This window comes from Phasianus colchicus, chromosome 4, assembly GCF_987193195.1.
Source record: "Phasianus colchicus chromosome 4, bPhaCol1.hap1.1, whole genome shotgun sequence".
Taxonomy (NCBI): Eukaryota; Metazoa; Chordata; class Aves; order Galliformes; family Phasianidae; genus Phasianus; species Phasianus colchicus.
Genome location: NC_143439.1, coordinates 53,217,159 through 53,243,646, shown reverse-complemented (window position 1 = coordinate 53,243,646; position 26,488 = coordinate 53,217,159). Strand labels below are relative to the sequence as shown.

Genomic DNA, 26,488 nt, shown 5'->3' with positions numbered 1-26,488 from the left:
TGTTCCCTTTAAGGACACAAGCTCTTATTTCTCCTCTGTATATCTCCGGTATCTCGGGCTATTTTATTTATTACAGCCGATTACGCTGGCGATCCCGCTTCCCACTTGTTCTCACCAGATCAGGAGGACAAACGTCTGAGCGCGTGTGGGCGACTGTGTGCATCGGGTGGGCGGGGGGGGCTAGGGGGGGTTGCGCTGCGCAACAGCTTTGCCCGGGGGACTGGGGGGGGGGGGGGGGGGGGGGGGGGGAGAGCCCTCCCCCTCCCGCAGCCGCTGGGACTAACGCTCCGCGGGGCCGGGGGGTGGCTGGGCTTCCCTTCCCCCCCACCTCTCCAGCACGAAACGAAGTAGCGGGATGCGGAGGGGGGCCAAGCCCTAGCCCCCTCCCGGCAGCCGGGACACGTGGAGCGGGAGCGGCGCTGCCATCCACCATGCAGCGCACGTCGGGCCCATTTCCCACGCCGTTTGCCTGCCCTGGGGGAAGAAAAGGAGGAGGGGGAGGAAGGGGGAATGATGGAGAAGGGGGGGAGTGGAGGGGGAGGGGGGCCGTTACCTCTGCTCCGAAAGAGGAACCAATCCACTGTGAAGGACGAAGCACTCCCGAGCAGGAAAGACATTGCACATTCAGAGAGAGATTGCATGTGAAGACACTGCAAAGGAGAGAGAAGGGGAGGGGGGCCGGGGCAACCCGAATGTGAAAGGCGCAGTGTGTGTACGGAGGCCGGGAACGGGGCGGGGGGCAAGCAGGGGGAGGAGGGGGACACTACACATGGCAAGAGAAAGAGATCACTCATTCACTTGGAAAACGCTCTCGCCAAGCAAACCACGGTAGTAGACATGGGGGACAGCGGGGAAGAAGCCGCGGCCAAGAGGAGTCCGCGCCGTGCAACAGCCCCGAATCCGATTAAAGTTTATGGCGGGGAGGTTACAAGCTCTCCCACCCCGTCCTTCCTCGGGTGAACCCATTCAGTGTCCCGATCACATTATAAAGCACAAAGGGACGGGAGTAGTGGGATCTTCGGGTTGCGATTGTGTGGCTGGTGCGGGGAGCAGTGTGATGCAGTGTGCTGGCATTCCCTGCGTGCTGCTATGTAGGGATCTTACACTGTAAGCAACATTTCCTCCTCTCGGAGCTCCAGAACAGCGAGGGGGAATTTTGATAAATTCAAGTTGCTTGGCAAATATAATAGGGATTTGGTATTAATCCTACTTAACCCGCTGCGAAGATGCTGAGCTGCCGAGTCCCCCTCCTCCGGCCGGGACTGCGGCTGTGAACACTGAGCCTGCGCCGAGCCGCGCTTTCTCGCTGATGCTGCAGATATAAAGCCGAGAATCTCCGGCATTTGTGGGGGTGGGTTTGTGCGTCCTGGCGAGAGTGGCCGGGTCGGGCAGAAACCCCGCAGACCTCCGGAGCGGGAAGCGGTCCCTCCCGTCCCGGCTCCACGCAGTGTGGCTCTGCCCCTCGGGGTTCCCCGGGGAAAGAGGTGGCAACCTTCTCTCCCTCCCACGTTCACTCACCGCCCCGAATGACAAAGGCACTCTGCGAGCAGAGCTTTGAACCACCTCAATATCCGGCCACTTTCTCTCAAATGTCATCGCGGTGAATGAAAGACAATTCGCTATACTCGCCCTCATGTGTTGTTTTTTTGTTGTTGTTGTTTTGTTTTTGGTTTTTTGTTTGTTTGTTTGTTTTTTCTTTTATTCAGAATAACCGTGTAATGCCAGAAATCCTCACATACAGAACCCGCAACTTGTTTTCCCACATGAGCACGCGGGGGAGGGGGGAAGCAGCTGGAGTCGTGCCCTCGCTCGCTCACATGCCGGGCTGCTTCCCACTGGAGGCCTCGCATCGCCCTAGCTCCCCTATGCCCCCCGAGTTCCGAGGGGACAGTACAGCCGCAGGATTCACCCGGTGCATGGGGGCAGGGGCACGTAGATGCCATCAGCAATTAAATGGCACAAAGTCAAAAGGATAAGCGAAAAGGAGATGCAGGAATAAACAAAGTTGAATGGAGAGGTTCCACGTTAAAGTTTATTTCCCTCTCACCCTGGTAGGTGACGTTACATTTTAGCAATCATTGAAGCAGAAATTCTCTGTTTGAAAATAAATCTGGGACGACTTATACATGTGCTTGTTCTCCTGACCCTCCCAACCCCACCCCTGACTTTTTTTTTTTTTCTTTCTTTTTTTTTTTTTTTTTAATGCTTGGAAACCCACAAACACGCTGAAAAGGCACATTCAGATCATGGCAATCGGAAGTACATGAGCACAAAGCCCGAAAGGCTTCAACAGCAATGGGAAACAGGACGAAAGTCTGAGGTCAGGGGCAGCTCCCTCCTCTCCGGGGTTCTGAGCAGTTCCAGGGACTGCAGCTATGTCACAGCAGCACTGACACGAAAGGGGAGGTGGGAATCTGTGCGAAACGAGTTTCCTTACCAGCACGATTCCGCAAAACGCAGAGCCCAACGTGCAGCAGCTTTGCCTAAGAGAAAGGCGAATAAACATTTGCTTAAAAAATCGTTGCTCGGTTCACAGTCTACAGCGGAGGTGGGGAGGGAGTGAGTAGGATAGAATCGCTCCAGATGCCGGCTTGGAGCCGGCGGCAGCAGCAGCAAAGCTGGCTCTGAGGGCTGAGCTATCCCGCTCTCAGCGCAGCATAGAACAGCACAGCCGCGGCAGGCAGAGGGTAAGGCTGGGCTTGTGGAGCGCAGCGCTTGGCTCGTCCTCCTCCTCCCTCCTCCTCCTCCCTCCTCTCTCGCTCTCTCTCTCCCTCTCTCTGTGCATGTAGAGCAGGCGGCTGTGCTGCAGCGTCAGGGAAGAGCTGCCGAGAGAGACTCCAGCAGCTCCCACCACTTTGGGCAAACTTGCCGGTTTAACAGCTTTTTTTTTTTTTTTTTTTTTTTTTTTTTTGCCTTCCGAGTGGGAAGCTCCTCCGTTGCCATTCAGCATTTTAAAGCACAAGCTGCTCTGCCGTGAAAGCTCCCGAGCCACACTGCTCTGAGAGGCACAGGAGGGAATACACAATCGCAGATTTCACCCGCCGTAGCGGCGCAGACCCCAGGAAACAACTGACTGGTTGCATTTTATTCGCAAATAGAACTCCGTGTGGTTTTTTAATCGCGTCGCGGCTCTCTTCCCCTCCCCTTTGCCATTCCACTTATATGGATGTAATTCAGAATCCGTGTTAATTCACGTGGGGGATCCAGTTACATCTTGTTCCGCTCCGGGTATGTTAACAAGAGACCAATAATCGCCTTTGGACACATAGTTTTGTCGCTAACCTTTGAACTGAAAGGATCGAGTTCAGCTCTGGTTACCTGCATTGGGACGGGAAGGAAGAGGCGAGAGAGAGAGAGGAGAGAGAGGGAGAGAGAGACTGCAATCTCATTTGTGAATCGCGCTCAGTGCTGCAGCTCCAGATTGCTATAACACATGCAGTGCAAATGCAGGTAAGGCACACACACAAACTGCGGATGCGAAAACAAACTTGGGACTGTGGTGTGTGTGTGCTCAGATCTACAGCCTTGCAAATTCCGGGCAAACGGCTTCTGCAGTTTCTGTCTCGTTGCTTTGTGACTAATGACCTTGCGCAGAGTTGGTAAAAAAAAATCCTCTCCGGAGAAAGAGCTGTACATTGTAGGCGATCTCTGAAGATGGATTTAGGTGCTTTTCTGCCAACCAAAGGGGATATTCCATGAACTGCTCTGTAATACACGGGGTGCTTCTGCTTCCCATTGTGCAGATACCGACATTACTGGGATTTTCTTTTTTTTTTTTTTTTTCTTTATCTTTTTAAATTATTATTAATATTTTTAAAGAACTGTCCATGCTGAGAGGATCTGGAGTTCTCCCGGACACGAGCCCGTTGAATAAAGCAAATCACATTTTTTTTTCCTGTGTGTGCAGATAGGGGAGAGAATAAATCTAATGCGTTTGTCGTGAACGACTGAGAGGGCGAGAGAGAGAGAGAGAGAAGAGAGAGTGTGAATTGTAGTTAACTCCGGTGTCGAAGAAGACGACCTGGGGGGCTTCAGATCGCACGGTGCTGCTCCGGCTTTTATTGCAAACCTTGCAAAGTGATTACAGTAAAATCAGGAAGAGGAGGAGAAGGGGGAGGAGGAGGAAAATCCCATCCTATCTGCCGAGATGAATCTTTAAAAAGCAAAATACACTGTCCCGTGAACTGTAAGTATATCGCAGCTGGGAGGCAGGGCGAGCAGCGGAGGAGGCAGCAGCGGGGTTTTGCCTACCGATTGCACCAGCCATGAGGCGCTAAGTTTCCGGGAGCAGGATTCTATAATTGCTCGCTCGGCCGCTTTGTTGGCTCATCAGGGGAGTTTATCGGGGAGTGAGAGGAGGGGGGGGGGGGAGCCGAGGAAAAGAAGATGAGGAAAATGCGGACTCTTCTCGGCTTTGTGCACTGCTGCTGCTGCTGCTTCTTGCTCCTCCTGCCTCCGCCGCTCCGGGTCAGCCTGGCAGCGGCCAAGCAGCTGCTGAGGTACCGATTAGCCGAGGAGGGACCAGCCGACATCCGCATCGGCAACGTGGCCGCCGACCTGGGCATCGTGACGGGCTCCGGAGAGGTGACATTCAGCCTGGAATCAGGCTCTGACTACCTCAAGATCGATAACATGACCGGGGAGCTGAGCACCACGGAGCGGCGCATCGACCGCGAGAAGCTGCCGCAGTGCCAGATGATCTTCGATGAGAACGAGTGCTTCTTGGACTTCGAGGTGTCGGTCATCGGCCCCTCGCAGAGCTGGGTGGACCTCTTCGAGGGCCGGGTCATCATCCTGGACATCAATGACAACACCCCCACCTTCCCTTCCCCCGTCCTCACGCTCACCGTGGAGGAGAACCGGCCCGTGGGGACTCTCTACCTGCTCCCCACCGCCACCGACAGGGACTTCGGCCGCAACGGCATCGAGCGCTACGAGCTGCTGCAGGAACCCGGCGGAGACGTGGGACGGCGCGGCGGCGGAGGCGGCGGCGGCGGCGGCGGAGGCGGGGGGGGCGGTGCTGCGGCGGCCGGCTCGGAGAGCGCCCTCTACCCCGGCGGCAGCAAGCGGAGGCAGGAGGCGGAGGCCCGCAGCAGCGTGTTTGAGCTGCAGGTGGCCGACACCCTGGACGGGGAGAAGCAGCCGCAGCTGATCGTCAAGGGGGCGCTAGACCGTGAGCAGCGGGACTCCTACGAACTGAGCCTGCGCGTGCGCGACGGCGGCGAGCCGGCACGTTCCTCGCAGGCCATCCTGCGGGTGCTGATCACCGACGTGAACGACAACAGCCCCCGCTTCGAGAAGAGCGTCTACGAGGCCGACCTGGCGGAGAACAGCAGCCCCGGGACCCCTATCTTGCAGCTGCGAGCCACCGACCTGGACGTAGGGGTGAACGGGCAGATCGAGTACGTCTTTGGGGCAGCCACTGAGTCAGTGAGGCGGCTGCTGCGTCTAGATGAGACCTCAGGGTGGCTCAGCGTCCTGCATCGCATTGACCGTGAGGAGGTTAACCAGCTGCGCTTCACCGTGATGGCCCGGGACCGTGGGCAGCCCCCTAAGACGGACAAGGCCACGGTGGTGCTGAACATCCGTGATGAGAATGACAATGTGCCCACCATTGATATCCGAAAGATTGGGCGCATCCCACTGCGGGATGGAGTGGCCAGTGTGGCTGAGGACGTGCTGGTGGATACCCCCATTGCCCTGGTGCAGGTATCAGACCGGGACCAAGGTGAAAATGGTGTGGTGACCTGCACCGTGGTGGGTGATGTGCCCTTCCAGCTCAAGCCAGCCAGTGAGGGTGAAGGGGAGCCGCAGAACAAGCGCAAGTACTTCCTCCACACCTCAGCTCCTCTGGACTATGAGGCTGTGCGCGACTACAATGTGGTGATTGTAGCTGTGGACTCAGGCAGCCCCAGCTTATCCAGCAACAACTCCTTGCTGGTGCGGGTCGCAGACACTAATGACAACCCTCCTGTGTTTGGCCAGGCCGTGCTGGAGGTTTCTTTCCCAGAGAACAATCTGCCCGGTGAGAGGGTGGCCACAGTAGTGGCCACGGATGCAGACAGTGGCAAGAATGCCGAGCTCACCTACTCCTTGGAGCCCTCACCCCTCTCCTCAGAGTCACCAAGCGGCATCTTCAGCATTGACCCCGACTCTGGTGATGTGTCTGTGCAGGTGGTGCTGGACCGTGAACAGCGTGACACCTATGAGTTCCAAGTAACGGCCCGAGACAAGGGGGTGCCATCACTGCAGGGCTCCACCATGGTGGTGGTGCGTGTGGCAGATCGCAATGACAATGAGCCGCGCTTCATGCAGGATGTGTTCACTTTCTACGTGAAGGAGAACCTGCAGCCCAACAGCCCCGTGGGCATGGTGACTGTGATGGACTTTGACAAGGGACGCAATGCTGAGCTAAGCCTCTCCATACAGCCCAGTGAACATGACCAGGCAACTGGCATCTTCTCCATTGAAAATGACACGGGAACCATCTACTCCACAGTCTCATTTGATCGGGAGCAGCAGACCAGCTACACCTTCAAAGTGAAGGCAGTGGATGGGGGCGAGCCATCACGTTCGGCCACCGCTACTGTGTCCCTCTTTGTAATGGATGAGAATGACAATGCGCCCACTGTCACCTTCCCCAGCAACAGCTCCTACACTGTGTTGCCGCCCTCCAGCAACATGCGCACTGTAGTGGCCACGGTGGTTGCAACTGATGCTGACACCGGCCTCAATGCTGACCTCAACTACAGCATTGTCGGAGGAAACCCCTTCAAGCTCTTCGAGATTGATCCAGCCAGTGGCGTGGTATCACTGGTGGGCAAGCTGGCCCCCAAGCACTATGGCCTGCACCGCCTCGTTGTGCAGGTGAATGACAGTGGCCAGCCACCCCAGTCAACAACTGCCCTGCTCCATGTTTTCGTCAATGAGAGCTTGTCCAATGCCACCGTGGTGGAGGGCCAGGTGGCACGCAGCCTCCACACACCCCTGGCCCAGGACATTGCTGGAGATCCCAGCTACGAGCTGAGCAAGCAGCGCCTCAGCATTGTCATCGGTGTGGTGGCTGGCATCATGACTGTCATCCTCCTCATCCTGGTGGTGGTTATGGCCCGCTACTGCCGCTCCAAGGGCAAGCATGGCTACGAGGCTGGCAAGAAGGACCATGAGGACTTCTTCACCCCACAGCAGCACGACAAGGCCAAGAAGCCCAAGAAGGACAAGAAAGGCAAAAAGGGCAAGCAGCCCCTCTACAGCAGCATCGTCACTGTCGAGGCCTCCAAGCCCAATGGGCAGCGCTATGACAGCGTGAATGAGAAGCTCTCGGACAGCCCAGGCATGGGCCGCTACCGCTCAGTCAATGGTGGCCCGGGCAGCCCCGACCTAGCCCGGCATTACAAGTCGAGCTCACCACTGCCCACTGTGCAGCTGCACCCGCAGTCCCCCACTGCTGGCAAAAAGCACCAGGCCGTGCAGGACCTGCCCCCTGCCAACACCTTCGTGGGTGCTGGTGACAACATTTCCATCGGCTCGGACCACTGCTCCGAGTACAGCTGCCAGGCCGGCAGCAAGTACAGCAAGCAGGTAAGGGCAGCGCCCCGCGTCGGGCACGCACACATGCGAGCACACGGTCATGCACACACATTGCATGGTAGCAGTGTCTGGCACCATCAGATGCATCACCCCTTCAGTCCGGTGCCAGGAGCATACCTGGACACACACCAGGCAGGAAGGACGGTCAGGGATAGCTGTTTTTACTATTTCCGTTGTAAATCCCACTTTGCAGAGCCCACACCGGCTCTGTGGCACCGCCCCTGGGAGGTGCCGGGCACGGAGCCCCCCTCCCTCAGCGCAGCCGGGCTGGGGGCGGACCGTTAACTCAGGCGGCGAGCTGCGCGCAGCCCGGGATGACCTTTTGTCGGCTCCCGCAGCCCGTTATGTCCCGTTGTTGGGGAGGTGGGCAGAAGCACCGCCTGGGTTGTCCTGCGGAGCCCAGAAGTCTCACTCGGGTCTGAGCCCCAGGCAGGCGGGGAGCTCCGGCTGGGGACTGAAAGTTTCGCATTTAAGGGGGTCATTGAGAGTGGGTGTGCAACCGCCGCGCTGAAACGCTAATGGCTGTAATTATCAGCTCGTTCATTAGAATCGCGGCGCTTTCACAATCTAGAAAGCCTATTAATGGTCTGATATACATCACTGAGATTTTACCGATGTTCAGCAGTTGCTCTGAATACACATAAAGGTTAGTGAGCTTAGAATCGGATCTTAGCATGCTTCCGTTCCTCTTTTTTTCTTCCCTCGTTTTTTTCTTCCCTTAATGCACATCACATGAAAATCATTAACTCAAAGCGAGGGGCCCTAATTTTCCAGTCCAGCTTCTGCGCGGCTCTGCTAGCAGACCGGCTGCTTTCCCCGAGAGCAATGTGAGTGCACTGAGCCTTCCTTTAGCAGCGCCCTCAGTGCCCGGCTCTGATCTCGGCTGTGCCATGCAGGTCGGTGCAGTGAGGCCCCAGCAGAGTAAAACTGGTAATGGCAGGAACTGCTTTATACAGCTGTAGAGGGCTAGCATAGTGGGGAAAGGAGACCTAAATGAAAGGTTTATTAATTTTATAAGACACATATGTAGCCTGAACAGAAATGGTTTTCTTTTTGGGCATACTTTTAAGGATTGTGAAATGAGATGTTTAACGCTGGGTGATTCCTTTTGCATCCTTCCGTGTAAGATAATATTCGAAGTGCGTCCTCTCAGCTCCAGCGTACGTTACACAAGAATCTAGAGATAAATGAATGCTGATTCATGTGAATAGAGAGCCAAGCCTGAAACAGGAACACACTGATTAGTTTGACAAAAATGCTTTATTTCCACCTTATTAACATGCAAATATGGCACAGTATGACATTTTCTATACTTTGAAACGTCTGTTAGACTACTACAATTGAAGTTTTACACTGTGTAACCAGTACTTGTATTCTGCGCGGGGCAAAAAAAAAAAAAAAAAAAAAAAAAAAAAAATTATAATATTGTAAAAAGAAATGAAGTCACACCATCTTCCAGATCAACAATAATGTGTGGCTGATGTATTTTCTGCCAATATTTCCGTGTATGTCACACAGATGTTTTATAGAACATTTGATGTGGTAATTTCTGGGTGATACATTTCATTACCTCTGGAGATAACGTTATAATTTCAGTTTTAAAATACAGTCTTTGTAAAATACAAAGTACTGAAAAAGTTCCTGAGCTTCCATCTAGTAAGACTTTATTAAGTGCAAAGTAGATTGTGCCTTTTTAGTGAGTACTGGACCAGTGAAGTAGAAGTGAAACAAATGTTAATCAGATGCTACTTCTGTCTTGCTGCTGCAATTCATCTAAACATGAATTAAGAACTGTCAGAAGTGTAATTTATTTTCAATGTAAAAGAATGACTTGCATGTTATATTTGCCAGTGGTAAAGGATTGCAGCTTACTATTTTGCTTGATTAGTAACTTTATCTGAAGTTATGTTACAAAAATACTCTTTGGTTTACTTAACATTTCGCAAGGATATATTTTTGATACATAGTATTTCTTCTTTGTAGAAGAAAATGGCTTTATTACACTTCCACTTGCAGCGGTCAAACTGAAAGAATGTATTCTGAGTTGCTCTGTTATTTACTTCGCTTTATACAGAGCTAATTTCCCAGTGTTTGTGAGGTTTCCTAGGCTAAATGTGTAGCTTGTGAAAGTGAGTTTACCTGAATAGTTTATAGCAGACGGTCTAATGCCTTGTCTTTGAATTTTTAAAAGTGTGGAAAGTACTTGTATGCTTGCAAAGGGTGCTTCTTAGTTAAGGAAGGTTTCCAAATAAGAATTTATAGCAGAGAACCTCTGCATAAAACTTCTGCTAATGGTTTCTTATGAGTACTTACCAGCTTGATACTGAGTGATGTTTATGTAGTTTTGTTCTTGTTTTTGCACACATTAAGAGATATTTGCATTAATAACGTGTTGTAGATCTTTCACTTCTCAAACATTGATAATGGAGCATTTTATCTGTTTATCAGAAAAAAAAAGCACACCGGCATTTTTAACACTCAAACCAGGTGAAATACTTGTTTGGCATGTTCTTGAGAGAGTGATGTGAGGCAATTGCAGGTAAATGTGTATGATGTGGTGTATATTGGAGTGTTTCATGATTCAGCTGTCCATATGAAATAGAGCCAATGGCATAGTAATGTGACCACGATAGGGAGATTAGGTGAAATGCCTCTGATTGCCTTTATTTAATTATTGACAGTTCCCTTTGTTCTAAAGAGATTTTAGAGGATGTATAGAGTTTTAAAATAAATAAATGGACGTTGCTGGATGTATCTGTTCTAAGTTATTAGAGATGAGAGCAATGCTCATTTTCCATTAATGTAGTTAGAACAGGTAATTGATACTTCCACATATTCACAGTATCACTGTCAGGAAAGTAAATCTCTACTTAGGTGACTGATTGGTGTTCCCCAGTGAATATAAGCTGTTTTCATTCTTATCATTTGACACTTCCTTTTTAAGGTAGTGTGTTACATATCTTACATGTTTTCCCAAATACATCTTGTTTCATAAAATGCATTATAGTAGAACTTAATGGGAGAAAGCTAAAAACAATTTGTCACTCCCTTCCTTTAAGTATTTTATATGAAGATTAAAGTCAAATTTTGCATTTGATAGACTTTCTTCTGTTTCTTTTCTGGAAGATGTTCTAGATGTTTTCTAGAAGGTTTCCAAATGCAAGTTTTTTTTACCCTTGTCCTTTTCTGCATAGTATTATTCTCTGAAATTTTCTTTTAGCCTTCCACTTTGCTATTTTGCCCTATTCTGTAAAGATCTTACACATCTGGCAAGCTAATGTTTAAATCCCTTAACATTCCGTCAATCTTAATCATTTGCCCAAAGTTAAACCTGTACAGAAGTATTCTGCTGTATCAGGATGCATCTAAAGAAATGCTTTTCTAGATTGTAGATGTAAAATTTGAATCCTCCTGGTGCTGAACACTGCCAGTCAGTGCCCAGGGTACTGTCAACTTCTAACAAAGACAGCAAAGAAATCCCAGTGCATAGCAGCAATCATTTAGTGATTTGGAGGATTGCATCGTTAAATACAATTCTAAATCTTACTTTACTGTTGTAAACAATTGTGTATTTCCTCAAATTAGTTACAAGTATATATATTTTTAGCACATACTGTTTTCTGCGCTTTCATTGACATCAAACTAATAGCAGGTGAGTGGGTTTATTTCACTGAAATTTCTCATAGTAACTATGAGATTAGCATGTTAATGACTCCTTTTTGAAGAATAGGCCTTTTAAAGCCTGTTTATATGTTTATTTATTTTTTATGTTCATCATTTTCTCTTAAATTCTCTTATTTGCTCCACTCAACAAACAATGTTTTTTGATTACTTGAAAGACTGTGCTTTTTACTTTATGCATTTTTACCTAAGAGCTGCAGGTCGCCATCTTCAACTAGAAGAACCAGTACAGGGATTTCTGAGCAGCATTATTACTTTTCTTGGAGTATATTCTTTTCTGGCCAGTTCTTTATGAATTGCTTCTATGTCTTTCCTCGTTTGAAATGTGCTATTGAGTGAAGAGAAACATTTAGGACATCAGAGTGTGCTGACACACTAATCAAGGCTGAATATGTGTCCTGATGTTACAAAAGCAACCTGGGATGTTCCATGACTAGGAAGGAAATGGAACTTGAGGTAAATTTACAAACATTTCACCAAAATTTAATTTCCAAGAAGGTAAAATATATAAAAATAAAATTTTGAAGAACTTTTTTTGTAAAGTAGTTAAATAATCTGTTTAATAATCTTCCAAATGTTATCCAGTCTGTTGCACTGCAGGTGCGTTTTGGCTACTTGATTATTAGGCAGTTGAATTGTATCTATTCATATAAATTGGTCAGTTTCCTTATAAGCATGCATATGTAGCAAGAGCCTTAATGGGAACCAAAATTCATATATTAAGGGATCAGTCTGCTTAACAGTGCAGGAAAGCATGTTTTTTAATGTACAGACAGACACATGCATGCGTAGACTTAGATCAAAGACTGCCATTTAAAATCACATAGTGGCTTTCAGTAGTAAAGTTTTTCAATAACTTTCACCTTAATAAACATTCTATAGTGTAATAGAAACACTAGGTAATGTGCAGAAAAAAATTAAGAACTTGTTCTTTAAATATAAACGCTTGCATTGGTAGCTTTTTAAAGATATTTAACTTTAAAACTGTTCAGAGCAAGGTGGCCAGAAATGTATTTCAGTTTTCTATTCTCAGTTTGCATTATATTAAATATTTTACAATTAGTTTTTTAAAGTGATCCACATTTGACCTTCAGTAACAAATTATGATGAAAGAGGGGCTAATTAAACATGAAATAGATAGATTGTTGATGCTTTCATTATCTTTATTTAACACAAAGTGTTCTGCTGATAAGTACAGTCTTTATTTTTTTCCCTCTTTAGTAAAATAATCTTGTAGAGTGTGCAAATGACTAAGTTACCACTGAATCATTCTGCACTCCCAGGAGATGTGCAGAGCCAAAAGGGACAGGATCTGTGTAAAGGAGGATTCATGCTTTGAATAAGTAACGAACTGCACTATTATAGACAGGGGGAAGAAAGAAACATTTTTAAAAAGATAGAATCTGATTGATCAACTCCCACAGTTCTCTGGCATCGTACATGCAGATATGAATGTGGGTTAAACCCATGGACCTAGGGTTGGACCTGCACTTTGTCAGTCTTTGTATTGTAGCAGTTTACGTGTGTATCTTTATTTTTATATGTACACTGTTTGCCTTGTTTCTGATTATTTGGGGGTATTTGCTGGTTTGACAAACTAGCTGTGTTTCAGAAAAATACCTGCCCTGAAGCTTCAGGCACATTTTCCTTTAAGGTATTTCTGTCAAAGATTTGGAATTTTTACGTAGTTAGATGTTGGGCTACTTTGAAGTGTAAAACTTGCCTAATGGGTTTTGTCTTTAAATTATAATAGGGAATTAACACATTTCAAAAATAGTTGGCATTATGCTTTTGAGTTAATTAACTAAATTTTTCACAATCGCTGCGAGGTTTTGTGGAAGTCTTTGTGGAATATTTGCAGAACATTTCAGTGTTAGTGTTTTAATTACTTACCTTAACAGAAAACACAATCTTAAGAACATCTGTTCTTTACAGAACAAATGATTTTTATTTTTTTTTTTTAACTATAGATGTATTGATTTTGACTACTGAAATACTGATACAGGCATGCAAGCAATTCAGTACAGTTCTTAGCAGGTTGGTTTTCTGGTCAGTTTAACAATTCTGCTTCCAAAAATTATTTGTAAATTTTTAAAGCTACAAAATAATTTCATTTCTTTTCAGTCTTAGACTGTGTGTAATATATTCAATGCAATTTATTTTCTACTCCTATCCATTTTTTAATGGCAGTTTTAGGTGTTTATATCCTGTATGCTCAGGAGATGCTATTTCTGTATTTTTCCTTTCCCAGAAAAGCAGATTTGTTATCTTTGCTTTATCCGATTTTGGACTTTGCTAGCTTAGAACTATATATTTATTTTCATCAGTAATTAAAACAACAACAAAAAATAGAGACCAACAGTTACTGTCCAGAATCAAAAGAAATCCTTTTCTTATTATTCTTGTATATATATTTGCATCATTTCTTTCTTTTTTTTTTTTTTTTTTTTTTTTTTTTAAATCAAGGTTCTAAAAGAAAACTTTGACATTGAGATAGGTATGTGTCAACTTTATTGACTCTGCAATTTAATGACAAGTATTTGATAACAGGGATCGTGCAATTCAAATTATTTTAAAGCAGTGCCTTCTGCAAAGCCCAGTAGCACTGTAAGAAGAACATTTAAATAGTGTTATTAAAAATAATCGTAGTTATTGTCTTTCAGTTGGTCTCACAGAATTCAGTTCTAGTTTGCCTTAACTTTCTATCCTTTCTATCCTGTCAAGTAAATAGTAAAAACAAATAATTGCCTGTACCCTGTATTCTTTCACATTTTGTCTTGTTTATACTACTGCACAGTTTGAAATTTTTAAAGATTAGTTAAATGTAAGTAAAAATAATTTGCAAATATAAGGTCTGAATAAAACAGAATAAGAGAGAAAGTTGTATGTAGAATCTGAGTTTTTTCTTCTGTTTAAACAAATCTCAGAGGAGAAGGAAGAGAATATGCACTCAGTATGCCACAGCTGACTTACTGTTTTTCACATGCTTGGAGCAACAGAAACTTTCTGAGGTCACTTACTTTGCTGTTGTGAATTACAAAATGTGTTAATACTGGAGAAACTAAATAACTAAGGTTAGTTGGGGCATCTAAAATGTGATTTGCAGTAACAGAAATGACAAAGGAGGGCTTAAATATTTAGCACTGGCATTAAAGAAAATAAAGAGAAAATTGCAGGTCATGAACAGATGACAAAATCTCAAGTTACACTAAAGCACCAATTGGATAAGTTCCTAAGTGGTGTGTGCGTGTCCTGTAAACTCTGCTTCACATGAATTCTTTGCTCACTTGTCTCTTGCTTGTTCAAGCTGTAAAATCACAGTTAAAAGCAAATTTTGATTGTTTTCAAAATAGGAGTAGGTTTAATAAATAAAATATATTAACAACCTGGAGAATCCACTTTACTTTTACTATTTTTTTCATGCAAAATTGAAGAGAAAATGTTCTGAGTTGTAGAAGTTTGAACAAAACCAGTATTCTCATCATGTTTGTAACTAACTGGTATATGAAGGGAGATATATATATATTTATTGTTTATACCTATACAACAGTCCTCTCGTTTTGGCAACACAACATAGCAGTTTTGGAATTCTTAGCTTATAAAGTGATGCAGCATAACCCCAAAAGAATACTGAAGTATTCTAAATACTAAAGTAAAACTAAAATTTACTCACAAATGGCACAAAGAATATTAGATGCTTTAAGAAATGTATACAGCCTAGTAACTAAATAGTCACTGAATGAAGGAGATATATATTTTTGTAAGTTGCACTCCTGGAGTTTTAGGAAAAATGATATTTGTCAAATCACTTGATTTAGAATTCAAAATACAACATCACATTTTTATGAGGCGAAGTACAGAAGATTACTACTAGATGACATGCTGAAAATCTTTTGTAGAACAAGTATGCGGAAATGCTGATCCCATTCTTTAAAAATTGTGAGAGAATTTTATCTTGCTATCTTAGTTGATCCAATTCCTTTATGGTTTGATTGTGAGATTGTGAGTAGCAATACAATTGTTATTTGATAGGGTAAAAATTCATGTGTTACTGGAATAATTATGGAGAAATCTCTAAGCTATCTAAAAAGTAGTTTCTTGACTTGAGGTTGTGGTTAGGATGCTAGGGGAATGTGTCTTTTGTGCAATGTGCCAAATGTTTTCTGTGTGGTAGTACTCAAAAGAATGGGGAGGGACCACCATAATTTATTCTGTCTCTCTATGTATAGCTGTTAAGGACTGTGCAGCCTTGGAGCAGTGTGAAATAGGAGAAGTGGCCCCTACTTCCTTTGGATACCAAATCCATGTGAAGCAGGATTGCTTATTTTCAGAGGCTTATCCTTTGGAAAAATGTCCTTTACCAGGACAATACTTTCACAGAGATATAACTTGATGTACGAATGTTTTTCTGAGTTCAGTATTATGCTGAAAAATGAAATTTAGGAATTGATGGAGACTTTGTAGTGTTCTGGGTGTGATTCAGGTATTGAAATATACGTGTTTCAGTGTAACTGAAGATACTTCAAAGCTTGAGAATAACTGCACACAAGTGCACAGCTGCTATATGATTCAAAGCCTAGATGCCTTCTTGGACACTTTCTGTAGCTACAGGTTGAGGCCAATCAACAATTTATTATTATTATTATTTTTAAAATATTATTTAAAGAAACAAATAATTTAAGCATTATTTGGTCTCCTTGTGAATGCAGTGCATTTGGGCAAGGCTAAAAATATTTATACAACAAAGACTTAAGTTTTCATGTGTACTGTACATGTGCCTATTAGTAGAACATGCATACATGTATACATGTTCATACATATACTGCTGTTAGTTTAACAAATTATTTTGAATTGGCACAAACTTTATGTTTTTACAGAAACCAAAAACTGACAGCAGTTAGCAATTAACTCACCTTCAGAGCATTTAGTCTGATGTTGATCTCACACTGGGTTAAAATAGGAGTTGTTAAGACTCTCCCACTACAGCCAGCAAAACAGCTAATATCAGCCTTTGCAAACTAAATATGTAACAATATTCTGAGACTGATTTACTTTAAAAGAAAGTACAGAAGACCATTACGTCAATTTTTATGTTATGTAACAAATCTCATTCATTTAACTTAATAGTGAGTGTGTGTATACAAAGTGGCAAAATAGTGGACAACATACTTTGATGTTATATTACATCCAAGTATAGTATTATCTTTCTCACATGGGAATGCTGTAACCTTAGTGAAATTTCAAAAAGTATAATGCTAGCATTAAACATGATCTTGCTCTAACTAATGGTACAATAGGAGCATATCTGGTGAGATAACTTTGGTTATCTGACTAGTCATGGTATTGATCCATGGAGGTGTGTGCTACCCCCTACTAGGGATGCAACACATGAGAAAGGCTTAGCCTGAAAATTCATACCCACTTTATAGAGCAAACTTTGTGTTTCAGATGAAATCTGTTTTCTTATGCAGATCAGTTTAATATATTTGTTAGACACTACTTAACAGGAGCAAATACCTTAGTAGTTTGCAAGTTTTCTAAAGATGAAAGACAAAAATGTAAATACAGATGGCAGAACAACAGCAAATTGAAGTGTTAGTTACTTCACCTGCTCCTGAAATTTTCACAATGATACTTTAAGCCTCTATTTTGCAACATGTTTTGTTCACTTTTCTCTGCTGATTTCAACATGTATTTGGTTTCATTCTCCATTGTTTTACTCTTCTTCTGAGTTAAATTACATTGTCATAAAATTTGACTAATTAAATGGGGAATCCAATTCCTTATCTCCATCCACATGTTCTGAACCAATTTTAATGACATACATGTGCCTTGTGTTATAGCAGGAGTGGATATCCATCATTCTCTTGAATCAGAAAAATATTCTTTTCCGTGAGCATATAATTATGTCACAGTTCTAGCTCAAGTTTTCAGAAGTACAGTAATTGATTTATTTGAAAGAAAAGTATTTATTCTTCTACATAAGGAATACTTGCTCTGAAAGCTTGATATCTCTATTTAATACAGGTTACTAAATGCTTCTCCCCTCAGCCTCAGCCTAGATCTTGGATTAGAACTGTCATGTATACTTAGCGAAGTCATTCAGAAGGCTTCTCTGACTGCATATTGACAGTTTTATTCTGGGTCGTGCAAATCAAGCACCTTAAACTATCACTGTATTTTAATGGAAAAATTTCTGGATATAAATAAAGCTCAACAGTTTCTAGAGCAAATATTATTTCATTTCTGTAAAAGTGGTGCTAATGGGTATGAAATAGAGAAATACCATTTTTCTGGTGGCCTTCAACTATGACCATTTCTTCTGGAGATTTCAGCAATTAGTTTGGGTCATGTAATTTACCCAGTTAATTACTCCATAGATATAAAGTAGAGTAGAATATCATATCTGAAATATCTAATAACTTCATATGAGGGACAGACAACTACCATTGAGATACAGTAGTAGTTTCACCAGGATACAGGATTTCATTCTGTAGTCTCAGACTTCACACTAGCAGCTCCCTTAATCTCATTTCTCTGCTGAAATAGTATAATAACTCATCCTGTTTAGATTCTATAGGACTATGTGTTTGATTGTATTTGACTGTAAAGAATAGTGCCTATGTTGTTTGCATATATATATATTTTTCCCCATGTATATAGAAAAATGGTTTAATTTAGAAGTGAAAGAAACTTGGTTAGCTGTCTTCAGAACTGTCCAACCTTTGCTGTCCGTATTCTCCAGAGACCACTGAACACTTACATAATTTGTCCTATCTTTTTTTGTGCAACACCAGTTCTTTAAATATTTATATATGAATTGTCGCTACTGTTCTGGATCTTTTTTATTTTTATTTTTTTAATGTAGAGGAAAAGTTAAACAGCAGTGAAAATCCTCTGTGCAGAGTAAATTAAGAAGGTGCTGTCTCTTTTACTGTGAACTATTTTATTGTGAAATATTTTATCACTTATGAAATTCAAGGCAATTGGAGGATCTTGTACTCAATTGGCCTTTCATACACTGCTGAATGAATTGAATTTTGGTCTTTTTAATACTGAATATTAGTGTACCCTTCTAGGAACTTTGAAAGCTAAATTTATGTATTTTTTCTTTACTAGTTCTTTATTAAATATAATATACTGAACTCTTCAAATTGTATAGTAACCTTCCTGGAGAATTAATGTTATAGGCATATGAAAGCAATGGCTAAGTCGTCTCTCTATCAAATGTTTCTAAAAAGCTTTATGTATTTATAGAACTTCATGATCTACTATTGATGCAAATTAGGAAGGATAAAAGAAAATCCATCTGTTATCAAAGAGAAAAAATAAATGAAATAAGTCCAAGGATTTGAAAGACTTAGCATTAAGAACTAAGAGTTCATACTTCATGATGGGTTTATAGTAATTGACAGTAGAAAAGACTTTTTAGCCTTCTCAATGTTTTTTTTTTTTTAATCGAAAAAAATGACTTTGCAATAAAAACTTCTCTTGTAACATATCCTGCTTCATTTAATAATTATGTATTCTTCACTGAAATGTCTCAATTAAAATATGACCTACACCATTTCATGTCACGTTGAGCATTACTGGGTTTGTTGTTATTACCCTTACATTTAATCAAATTGTCTGTAGCTAAATAAATAGCATTTCATCAAAAGCTGTTGGATTTCAATCAACTAGGAAACAGATTACTGGCACGAGAACAGATCTAAGGCTAGTGTCTCCAATCTGCAACTAATTGTGTGCTGATAACAGCACTGCCTGCAGGCAAATCTTACTTGCTGTCCTGATACACGATAGATTTTCCTGCACATTAATATTAAATCAGATGGAGACATTTTGTAATACCGTTGCAGTTACTATCTTTAACCTTTTCTTTCTAATTTGAAATATATACTGTGTGGGGATGCTATCTCTGCACTTAATTTATAAAAATAAATTGATAAAATATCTTAAGGAAAATACAATAGATATATATTTTTTTTATTTTATCCTCCAAAAACTAACTTCTATATGAGATTGAAGTACTGCTGATACTTAAATCTTTACCTGTAAAATCTGATACTCTTCTGTTTGGCTCAGAGGGGAGACAAATGTGTCTGACAACCTACGTCTTGCAGAGAGAGCTGTGCTCTCCTATGCTATAGCTTGCTCGTTTGTTGTTTGTAGTGCGTGTCAGAGAGTACCCTGTGGATCAGACTACATAGTAACCATGTACTACACACAAATTACTGTTTTAAGACGTTATAAAAATTTATATTTTTCCAGTCTGAGGATGAAGTTGGCTGTTGAAGTAGATAGGATCCCCTGTACCATATCAAGGCTCCATCATTTCAGGTTCCTTACAAATCTAGAGCATTCTGTAAGAAACGCTTTTACAAAAGGAAGCTATAGGGTAATGTATCGTGTTGTCAGCACATTGTAGTGGTCTGAAAGTAAGCTATCTGCTGATCTGTGTATGTTGTTCGTGTGAAGCGATTCCAACAGTTTGAAATCTATTTTTCACCTTGCTAGTTATGCAAACAGCTCTTCACTTTTTCACTAAAGCAAGTGGGAATTGTTCACTGTCACAAATAATAAATAACGAGAGTACCCAATCTGCACAGCATGGAAGTGATAAAAACACATGGTTACGAGTGCTTGAGATTTCACAGCTATTAATTTTGAACTTTTTGATTTCAGTTCTGCTTTACAAGAATAGATTCTGTTAGGGCAGCAGCGCAGTCTGACAATGAAAGATTATGACAACATCCATTTATCATAACGAACCTGATAAATTCAGTGTAAGAGATGGTCAGGAAATTCCCCTAAATTCATAAAACGCATCTTGCCTTTACTGATTATTACTATTATTTTTTTCAGTTCCAAATATCCTTAATACTCATTTAATACTAACACTTATTTGAGAACATTTTTTTTTGTGCATTATGAAATGTACAGCTTTTATCATTATTAGTGATTTCTTTAATGTGTACGTTGAAGGATGCTATGAATCTGTGCAGAACGTTGCTATATATGAAATATGTATTCATATAAAGGTATGTCTTTTACAAAAAGATCAGCTGATACTATGGCACGTTTATGATTAAAAAATGGAAGGATTCTTCAGTATTCAAAGAACATTTAAAAACTTTTAAAGTCACCTTAGCATTTAAACTCTTAGATTAGAGATTTTGTCTAAAAGCATACTCCCCAGCTACCACTTTGTAAATGAAAATGTAGATATAGCATCCATTTTGATAGTGTAGTATTCAGTGTAGTAGGAGTGTTTCAAATTAGCAAACACATTTTTAGTTTGTGGTCTTAAACAAGGATTTCAGTTAATAATTAAGCATCATTCTGAAGCTGTGTGTTGTAAGACAACAAAATACAAAGAAGCTGAGAACTGAATCTGTTCATGTTTCATGGACATACCACAGAAGAAACATCCTATATTTTGTAGTGGAAAAATATCCCAAATAAAGGTAGTGACTGAATAAAAGCATGTCTAGAAATGTGAGCATCACCATTTTTTTAATCTTTATTGTTCTAGAGAATCCATCTTTTCTAAAATTCTCACTGAGCTGGTAGTTTTTTTTTGTTTGTTTTTGTTTTTCCCCTACATTTTATGAATATCATCAAAGTCATTCTAATTTGTACACAGGATGTGTCTCAGAGTCTTGCAATCTCTGAAGAAAACATTTTGCTGTCTTTCTTATTTTTGACATAATCATAGAGATTAATGTTCAGTTTTCTTGTAGAAATAACAGTTTTGTTTATTTATGCAGCAGAGGTTTTAAAGTTTGCAATCAACATCTTCTAGTTCATTGCAGTATTAATAAGAAATAATTGCAGATCCAAGGGGCATGTGCTGCCAGTGTGATGTCTAGTTCAATAAGTAGGCAATTTGACTATTGACTGCAGTGCATTTCTTTTTAGTTTTAAGATATATACCTTGTAGAAGGTGCAAGCATGTAATTTGGAGGATGAAGAAGGACTATATCTTGAGAAACGGAAATTCAGGCTATAATAAGGACATTTTTATGCCTAGCACTTTTTTTTTTTTTTTTTTTTTCCCTTCCCTATTTCTGTAGTGAAAAACCAGATATTTATTTTGTCTCCCGGTGGAAAGATCAACCATTTAAGCAAGACTTTTCTCATAGAAAATGAGTGCAGTTAGAGTTCTTTTTTCTTTCTGTCTGTCTGTCTTTTTCCCCCTAGAATTTTGCTTGGAACTTAGAAAGAAGAACTATTTTTAAAATCATGCTGGTATTGTAGTTTCTGGCTGAGTCTTTTATTAAATAATTGAAAACATGTTTTGAGAGAACTTTGTCAAGTAAAAATGCTGCTTTCTACCTCCGCTTTCCTCTTCATCAAAAGCAATGCACGTTTAAAACACTGGGGGATATGGATAGAAAAGCTCCATCTTTCTATGCTTTTTTGATTGTCTACTTTTTTTTCCTAGTTTTATATTTGGATTGATTTTGTAGGGACTGTTACATGAGTCATGGGTTAGCTAGCTGATATTGAAAAATAAGAGACTGAAAAAAAGAAAACTTGAGATGAAAACTTTTTTTTTTTTTTTTTTTTTAATTTAAACAGAAAGATTCTGATGAATAAAATTCATCTGGTGAGCTGTAAAAAAAAAAAGTCACTTGCTTACTGGCTTCATTAAGAGCTATTCTGAGAGCCAAGTAACGTGAATCTGCTATACTGTTTTAGGAGGGGTGATACTGTCTGGAATAGGAAGTAGAACAGAGATCAAAAGGACAGTACCAACACACATGAGCATTTTATTCTTATATAGAATAGAATAGATCACTTGAAAGGGGCCTTCAAAGTTCATCTAACTAACTGTTAAAGCTAACCAAAAGTTAAAGCGTTTGAGGGCATTATTATCTGCCTTTTGAATGCTAACAGACATGGAACGTCAAACACCTCTTTAGGAAGCCTGTTCCAGTGGTTTACCACCCTCATAGTAAAGAAATTTCTCATAATGTCAAATCTGGACCTCTCCTGGCACAACGTCATGCTGTTCCTCTGCATCTTGTAATGGGTTTCCAGGAAGAAGAGACTGGCATCTCCCTCTCCCCTTCCCCTCTTCTGTAATATTGTAATTTTAATTATCATGCCCTGAATTTTTAGCCTTACCTTTCATGTGACAGTGTAAAGAATTCTGGGTTTTAACTTCAGTTCCCCTTATTTTTATCAAACCAGTTTAGTTTTCTCATGAAGAAGTCACAAACTGCTGAGTGCTAGGGGTCAAATGTTAGCAATATGTGAAGTCTAAGCATTCTTTAAATTTTAGTATTTCTGCTGGATTGTGGAAACTGTTGTAGTTTTAGACATATGTTACTTTTAGTTTATTTTTTTTTTAAATTTCTTTTGTAAAATTCTAAGTATTTGAATGTCTGTGCACATAGGGTGACAGGTAAGACAGTGAAAATGGGAAAGATCTTCATTTACAGAGTTTCTTTGTGACTTAGAATGGCTGTACATGTCCATATGCCATTTTGGATTTCTATTCCTAAAGAAAGATCTTTTATTTGTTAAAATAGTGACCAAAAAATGCAACATTTCCAAATCAGTCTGATTTCTGTGGTCATGAATCAAAATCAAGATAAACTGAGAAGCATTCTGGCAAACACCTCTGATCTAAACTATAAACAGAGGGAATGTTAGTTTCCTCTGTCTTTCTTTCCAAAAAAGCACAAATGAATTAGTGCCCATCCTTTCTACTTTAGCAAAATTCAAGAGCTAGAAAGCTCGATTTTTGAGAAGCTTATTCTGTGACTGTGTATAATTGACAGTGAAGGGGGAAAATGAGGCAGTGTTACGCTTTTGCTAGCTCTTTGTAAAGGAAGGAATATATTTACTCATTAATGACCCAAGCTATGAATAGATTTATGGTTTCTTGCACAGAGTTGGAGGGGACTAAGAGAATTTAAGGTTTTATCATGCAAAACTTAAAGAGAATTTTAAAGAAAGAGATGTTCAGACTGGAAAATTCTGGGTAAACATTTACCTATCTTCTTGGCAGTTCATTACTAAATTATCAGTTGACATTTTGCAGGCATAGAAAGAAAAGAAAGGTGCAGACAAAGAAAAACTGATGACCTATTGTTAGAGTTTAAGCAAAATAAATGATTAGCATCTAAACTGCGGAGCAGAGGTAATAAAATCATTGCAAGCTACTATCTATAGTGCATAGCATCCAGTAATACAGTTCATTACATTACTTTAGGATGCAATATTATTATAGTCTCACTCTGAGTTGAGGACTTATACAAGTACAAATTCTTGGACTACTAATTATCAATAGAGGCTCCAAGATGGCCTGTAAATGAATCCATTCATATAATTGATGTGATTTCATTATTTTACGAAGTTGGTCTTTTTAAAAAATAATAATAAAATATTCTTCTTTATGTTCAGTGGAGAGGGAAGGAGAAAATCTATGTGAGTGCAGGATCTTTTTAATGGGCATTTGATATTATGAGTTCAAACAGAATTCAATGATGGGAACTGTGCAGAATTTTGTACAAACTCTGGGCTTTAGATGAGTAATCAGAGTCCCAGTGCCATGAGTATCAGATTCCATCATTTGGTTGTGCTGCCATAAATCCTGAAAAGTGCAAGCAAACAAGGTTGCTATATTCAGCATTTAGAAGTGTTAGGGTAGCTTTTGTAGAATACTTTGAAATAACACCGATAAGATGCTGATATCATGCAATGTAAGAAGCTTACATTACGATGTTTCATGACATGCTATAGTTTTTAGCATTTTAAGAGAGATTTAAATTTGGTTTTCTGGCAAACATTGTATTAGTGCGCTACCATGTGTCTCGTTCCAATTTATAGGAGGGAGAGGTGGTTCTTTTTAATATCTGTATACCTGGTGTGAGATTAAGAAACAACGGTTCAAATGTTGGTCCAACCAGTTTATTATAAATCCTAATCAGGGAGATGGGGAAGGGAAGGATGGCAACTATTATGAATTAGGGTGACAGGAAAGGGAAGGAGGTCAACAGGAAAAATAGGAAAGAAGCAAGAATTGTGTGAAGCAGAGATAGTCACCACCAGGATCCAGCAGCGGTCCCGTTGCATGTTTTGAAGGTCCAAGGCAAAAGCAGCAGGTGGAGAGCAGCAGCAGTGTGGCCGGCCTTGGGCAGCAAGCAGGTAGCAGGAAGAAGTCGCAGAGCCAGTCCGGGAGGAAGCAGCAGGACTCAGGTAGCAGGCCCAGGAGAGTTCGTCAACATGCAGGAATTCCGTAGTGAGGAATCTGATGGCAGACACCTTTGTTCTTCTTCAGCATCATGGTAGAGCACAGAGCAAGTCCAGGAGGGAGAGAAGCAGGTTGTGAGGCTTCTCATGTCAGAAACCTCTTCTTCTTCATGAGGAATCTGTTGCCAGAAAACCTAACGTCATGGTTATAGGTCCCCTTTTTATCCTTCTTCTGCCAGCATAGCATTCCTGGGCACTTGGGTAAGAGTCATGTGCAGCACCTCCTGAGGTGGCCATCTTCCTCAAAATAAACCCACACAAAAGACTGCTTCCTGGCCATTAATCTGTGGCTTATCTCTCTCTCGTTGCCCCTGGCCTTGTCCATCTGTGTCCCTCAGACAAAGGATTTCTCAACCCTTGCCCAGGACTTGTTCATTTGTGTCCCCATCAAGCTTTGAGACAATGATGTAAAAGAATAATCTCTTACACCATGTTTCATACATATTGTTCTCCCATTTTCTATGTCAGAGTTAAATGTCTATCTAATATTTTAGGTTGATAATAATGTCTACGTTCATCCAAATAATGCTCATTCTCAATTTACAAGGACAGCTCCAGAAGTAATGCCTCCTATTTTATTATATTGGCTCACAATGTCAGGGGTAGATGTTGGTGGTATGGCACTAGAGGTTCAACCTCCCTGCCAATATTCTATTAAATTTTTTTGCTGTGTGACAGAACCTGGACAAGCCATCAACTCTGACTGCTATGTCACAATGCTGGCTAAACTGAAGGCTCAAACTTCCATGGTCAGGTCAGAGAAGAACTCAACCTTTCTCTTGGAACACAATAATGCCTGGCCCCATGCCAGTTTGAAGACCATGGAATACATTGCCAGTCCTGGCTGGACTGTTTTGCCACTCCTACTTTTATTGTCCAGATTTGGTATGCTCTGACTTCCGTCTGTTCAGGCTGATGAGAGATGAACTACATGGGCAATATTTTCCTAGCAATTACACCATCATAGCACAGTGTGTCATCTCTGCTGGTGCAGATTTTTCTGAGCAGGGCATGCAGGCTCTTGCTCATTGCTGAATTAATGTGTAGTTAATGGTAGTGACTATTAGAAATAGAGTTTTGTAGCTGAGAATTTTCAAACAGTGTTATTGTGCTCTTTGTATCTGATGTAGTTTCAATGAAAATAAATAGGAGGCACTACTTTTGGAGCAACCTACATTTATTTTATTAAAATATAGTAAATTTTTGAGCCTAATATTATGGCATATATTTGCACTAATATAATATTTCCTGCACAGGGATGATATGGGGGTAGAGTTTTCAGTTGTTTTGTGTACTAGTTTAACTGTGTTTTCCCTGAAAAAAATTCAATTCACTGTACAAGAATTATGTTAACTCCTTTGGATGAGCGTATTCTGATTGACATAATATAACCGCTGTTAAATCCCCATGTCTACATTAGTTCTTAAGGTAAGAATGGGGTAAAAATACAAATCTAATGAAGAATCACATTTTTAAAAGATTAAAAAATTAAAAAAAATAAAAAATTGTTATTGAATTTGCCTTCAGGCCACCTCAGCTTGGTTGTCATCTAGTGCAAGTTACTTATGTACGGTCACTTCAAAAAATGAGAGAGAAGTACTTTCCAAAATTAAGCTACTCCATCCTTGTTTGGTAGGTATTGTCCCCTGTAATCAAGTAAGACGACTAGCTTAGATGTCTTCTGATTCCTAAATTTGGATGAGATTCCATATGTACTGAGATTTTCAGGTGTCTGTCACAATTTGTCTAAGTGTGTTATATTTCATCCATAAAAATGATTTTGCAGACCTACAAAAAGATATTTTTAGTTATTTCTGTACCTTTTGACTATTGTAGCATGGCTAAGTTGTATTTATGGTGTTATGGTAATTAACTCTTTACCTTAGTTGTTTTGAATAAGTAGTGACAGTGATGGAATTGATAGCAGTGATGTAGTGCTGTCCTGATATAA

At 41.4% G+C, this 26,488-nt stretch overlaps 1 protein-coding gene and 1 long non-coding RNA gene across 11 annotated transcripts in view; one reads left to right on the top strand and one right to left on the bottom strand.

Annotated features, from left to right (window-relative positions):
* Window positions 1–280: 280 nt before the first annotated feature.
* LOC149918259 (uncharacterized) lies at window positions 281–1,568 on the bottom strand. Its single transcript, XR_016466480.1, has 3 exons — window positions 1,105–1,568; window positions 554–650; window positions 281–474 (listed from the first exon to the last, which is right to left on the bottom strand). It is a non-coding gene; the product is annotated as an uncharacterized LOC149918259 (long non-coding RNA).
* A 2,247-nt stretch (window positions 1,569–3,815) lies between these two features.
* Window positions 3,816–26,488, top strand: part of PCDH7 (protocadherin 7) — a 264,083-nt gene continuing 241,410 nt past the window's right edge. For all 10 annotated transcript variants that reach the window (XM_090139576.1, XM_090139573.1, XM_090139577.1 and 7 more), the window contains exon 1: window positions 3,816–7,581. In XM_090139576.1, the coding sequence (XP_089995702.1) occupies window positions 4,387–7,581 (3,195 nt within the window). In that variant the 5' untranslated portion in view covers window positions 3,816–4,386. The remainder of the gene's footprint in view (window positions 7,582–26,488) is intronic.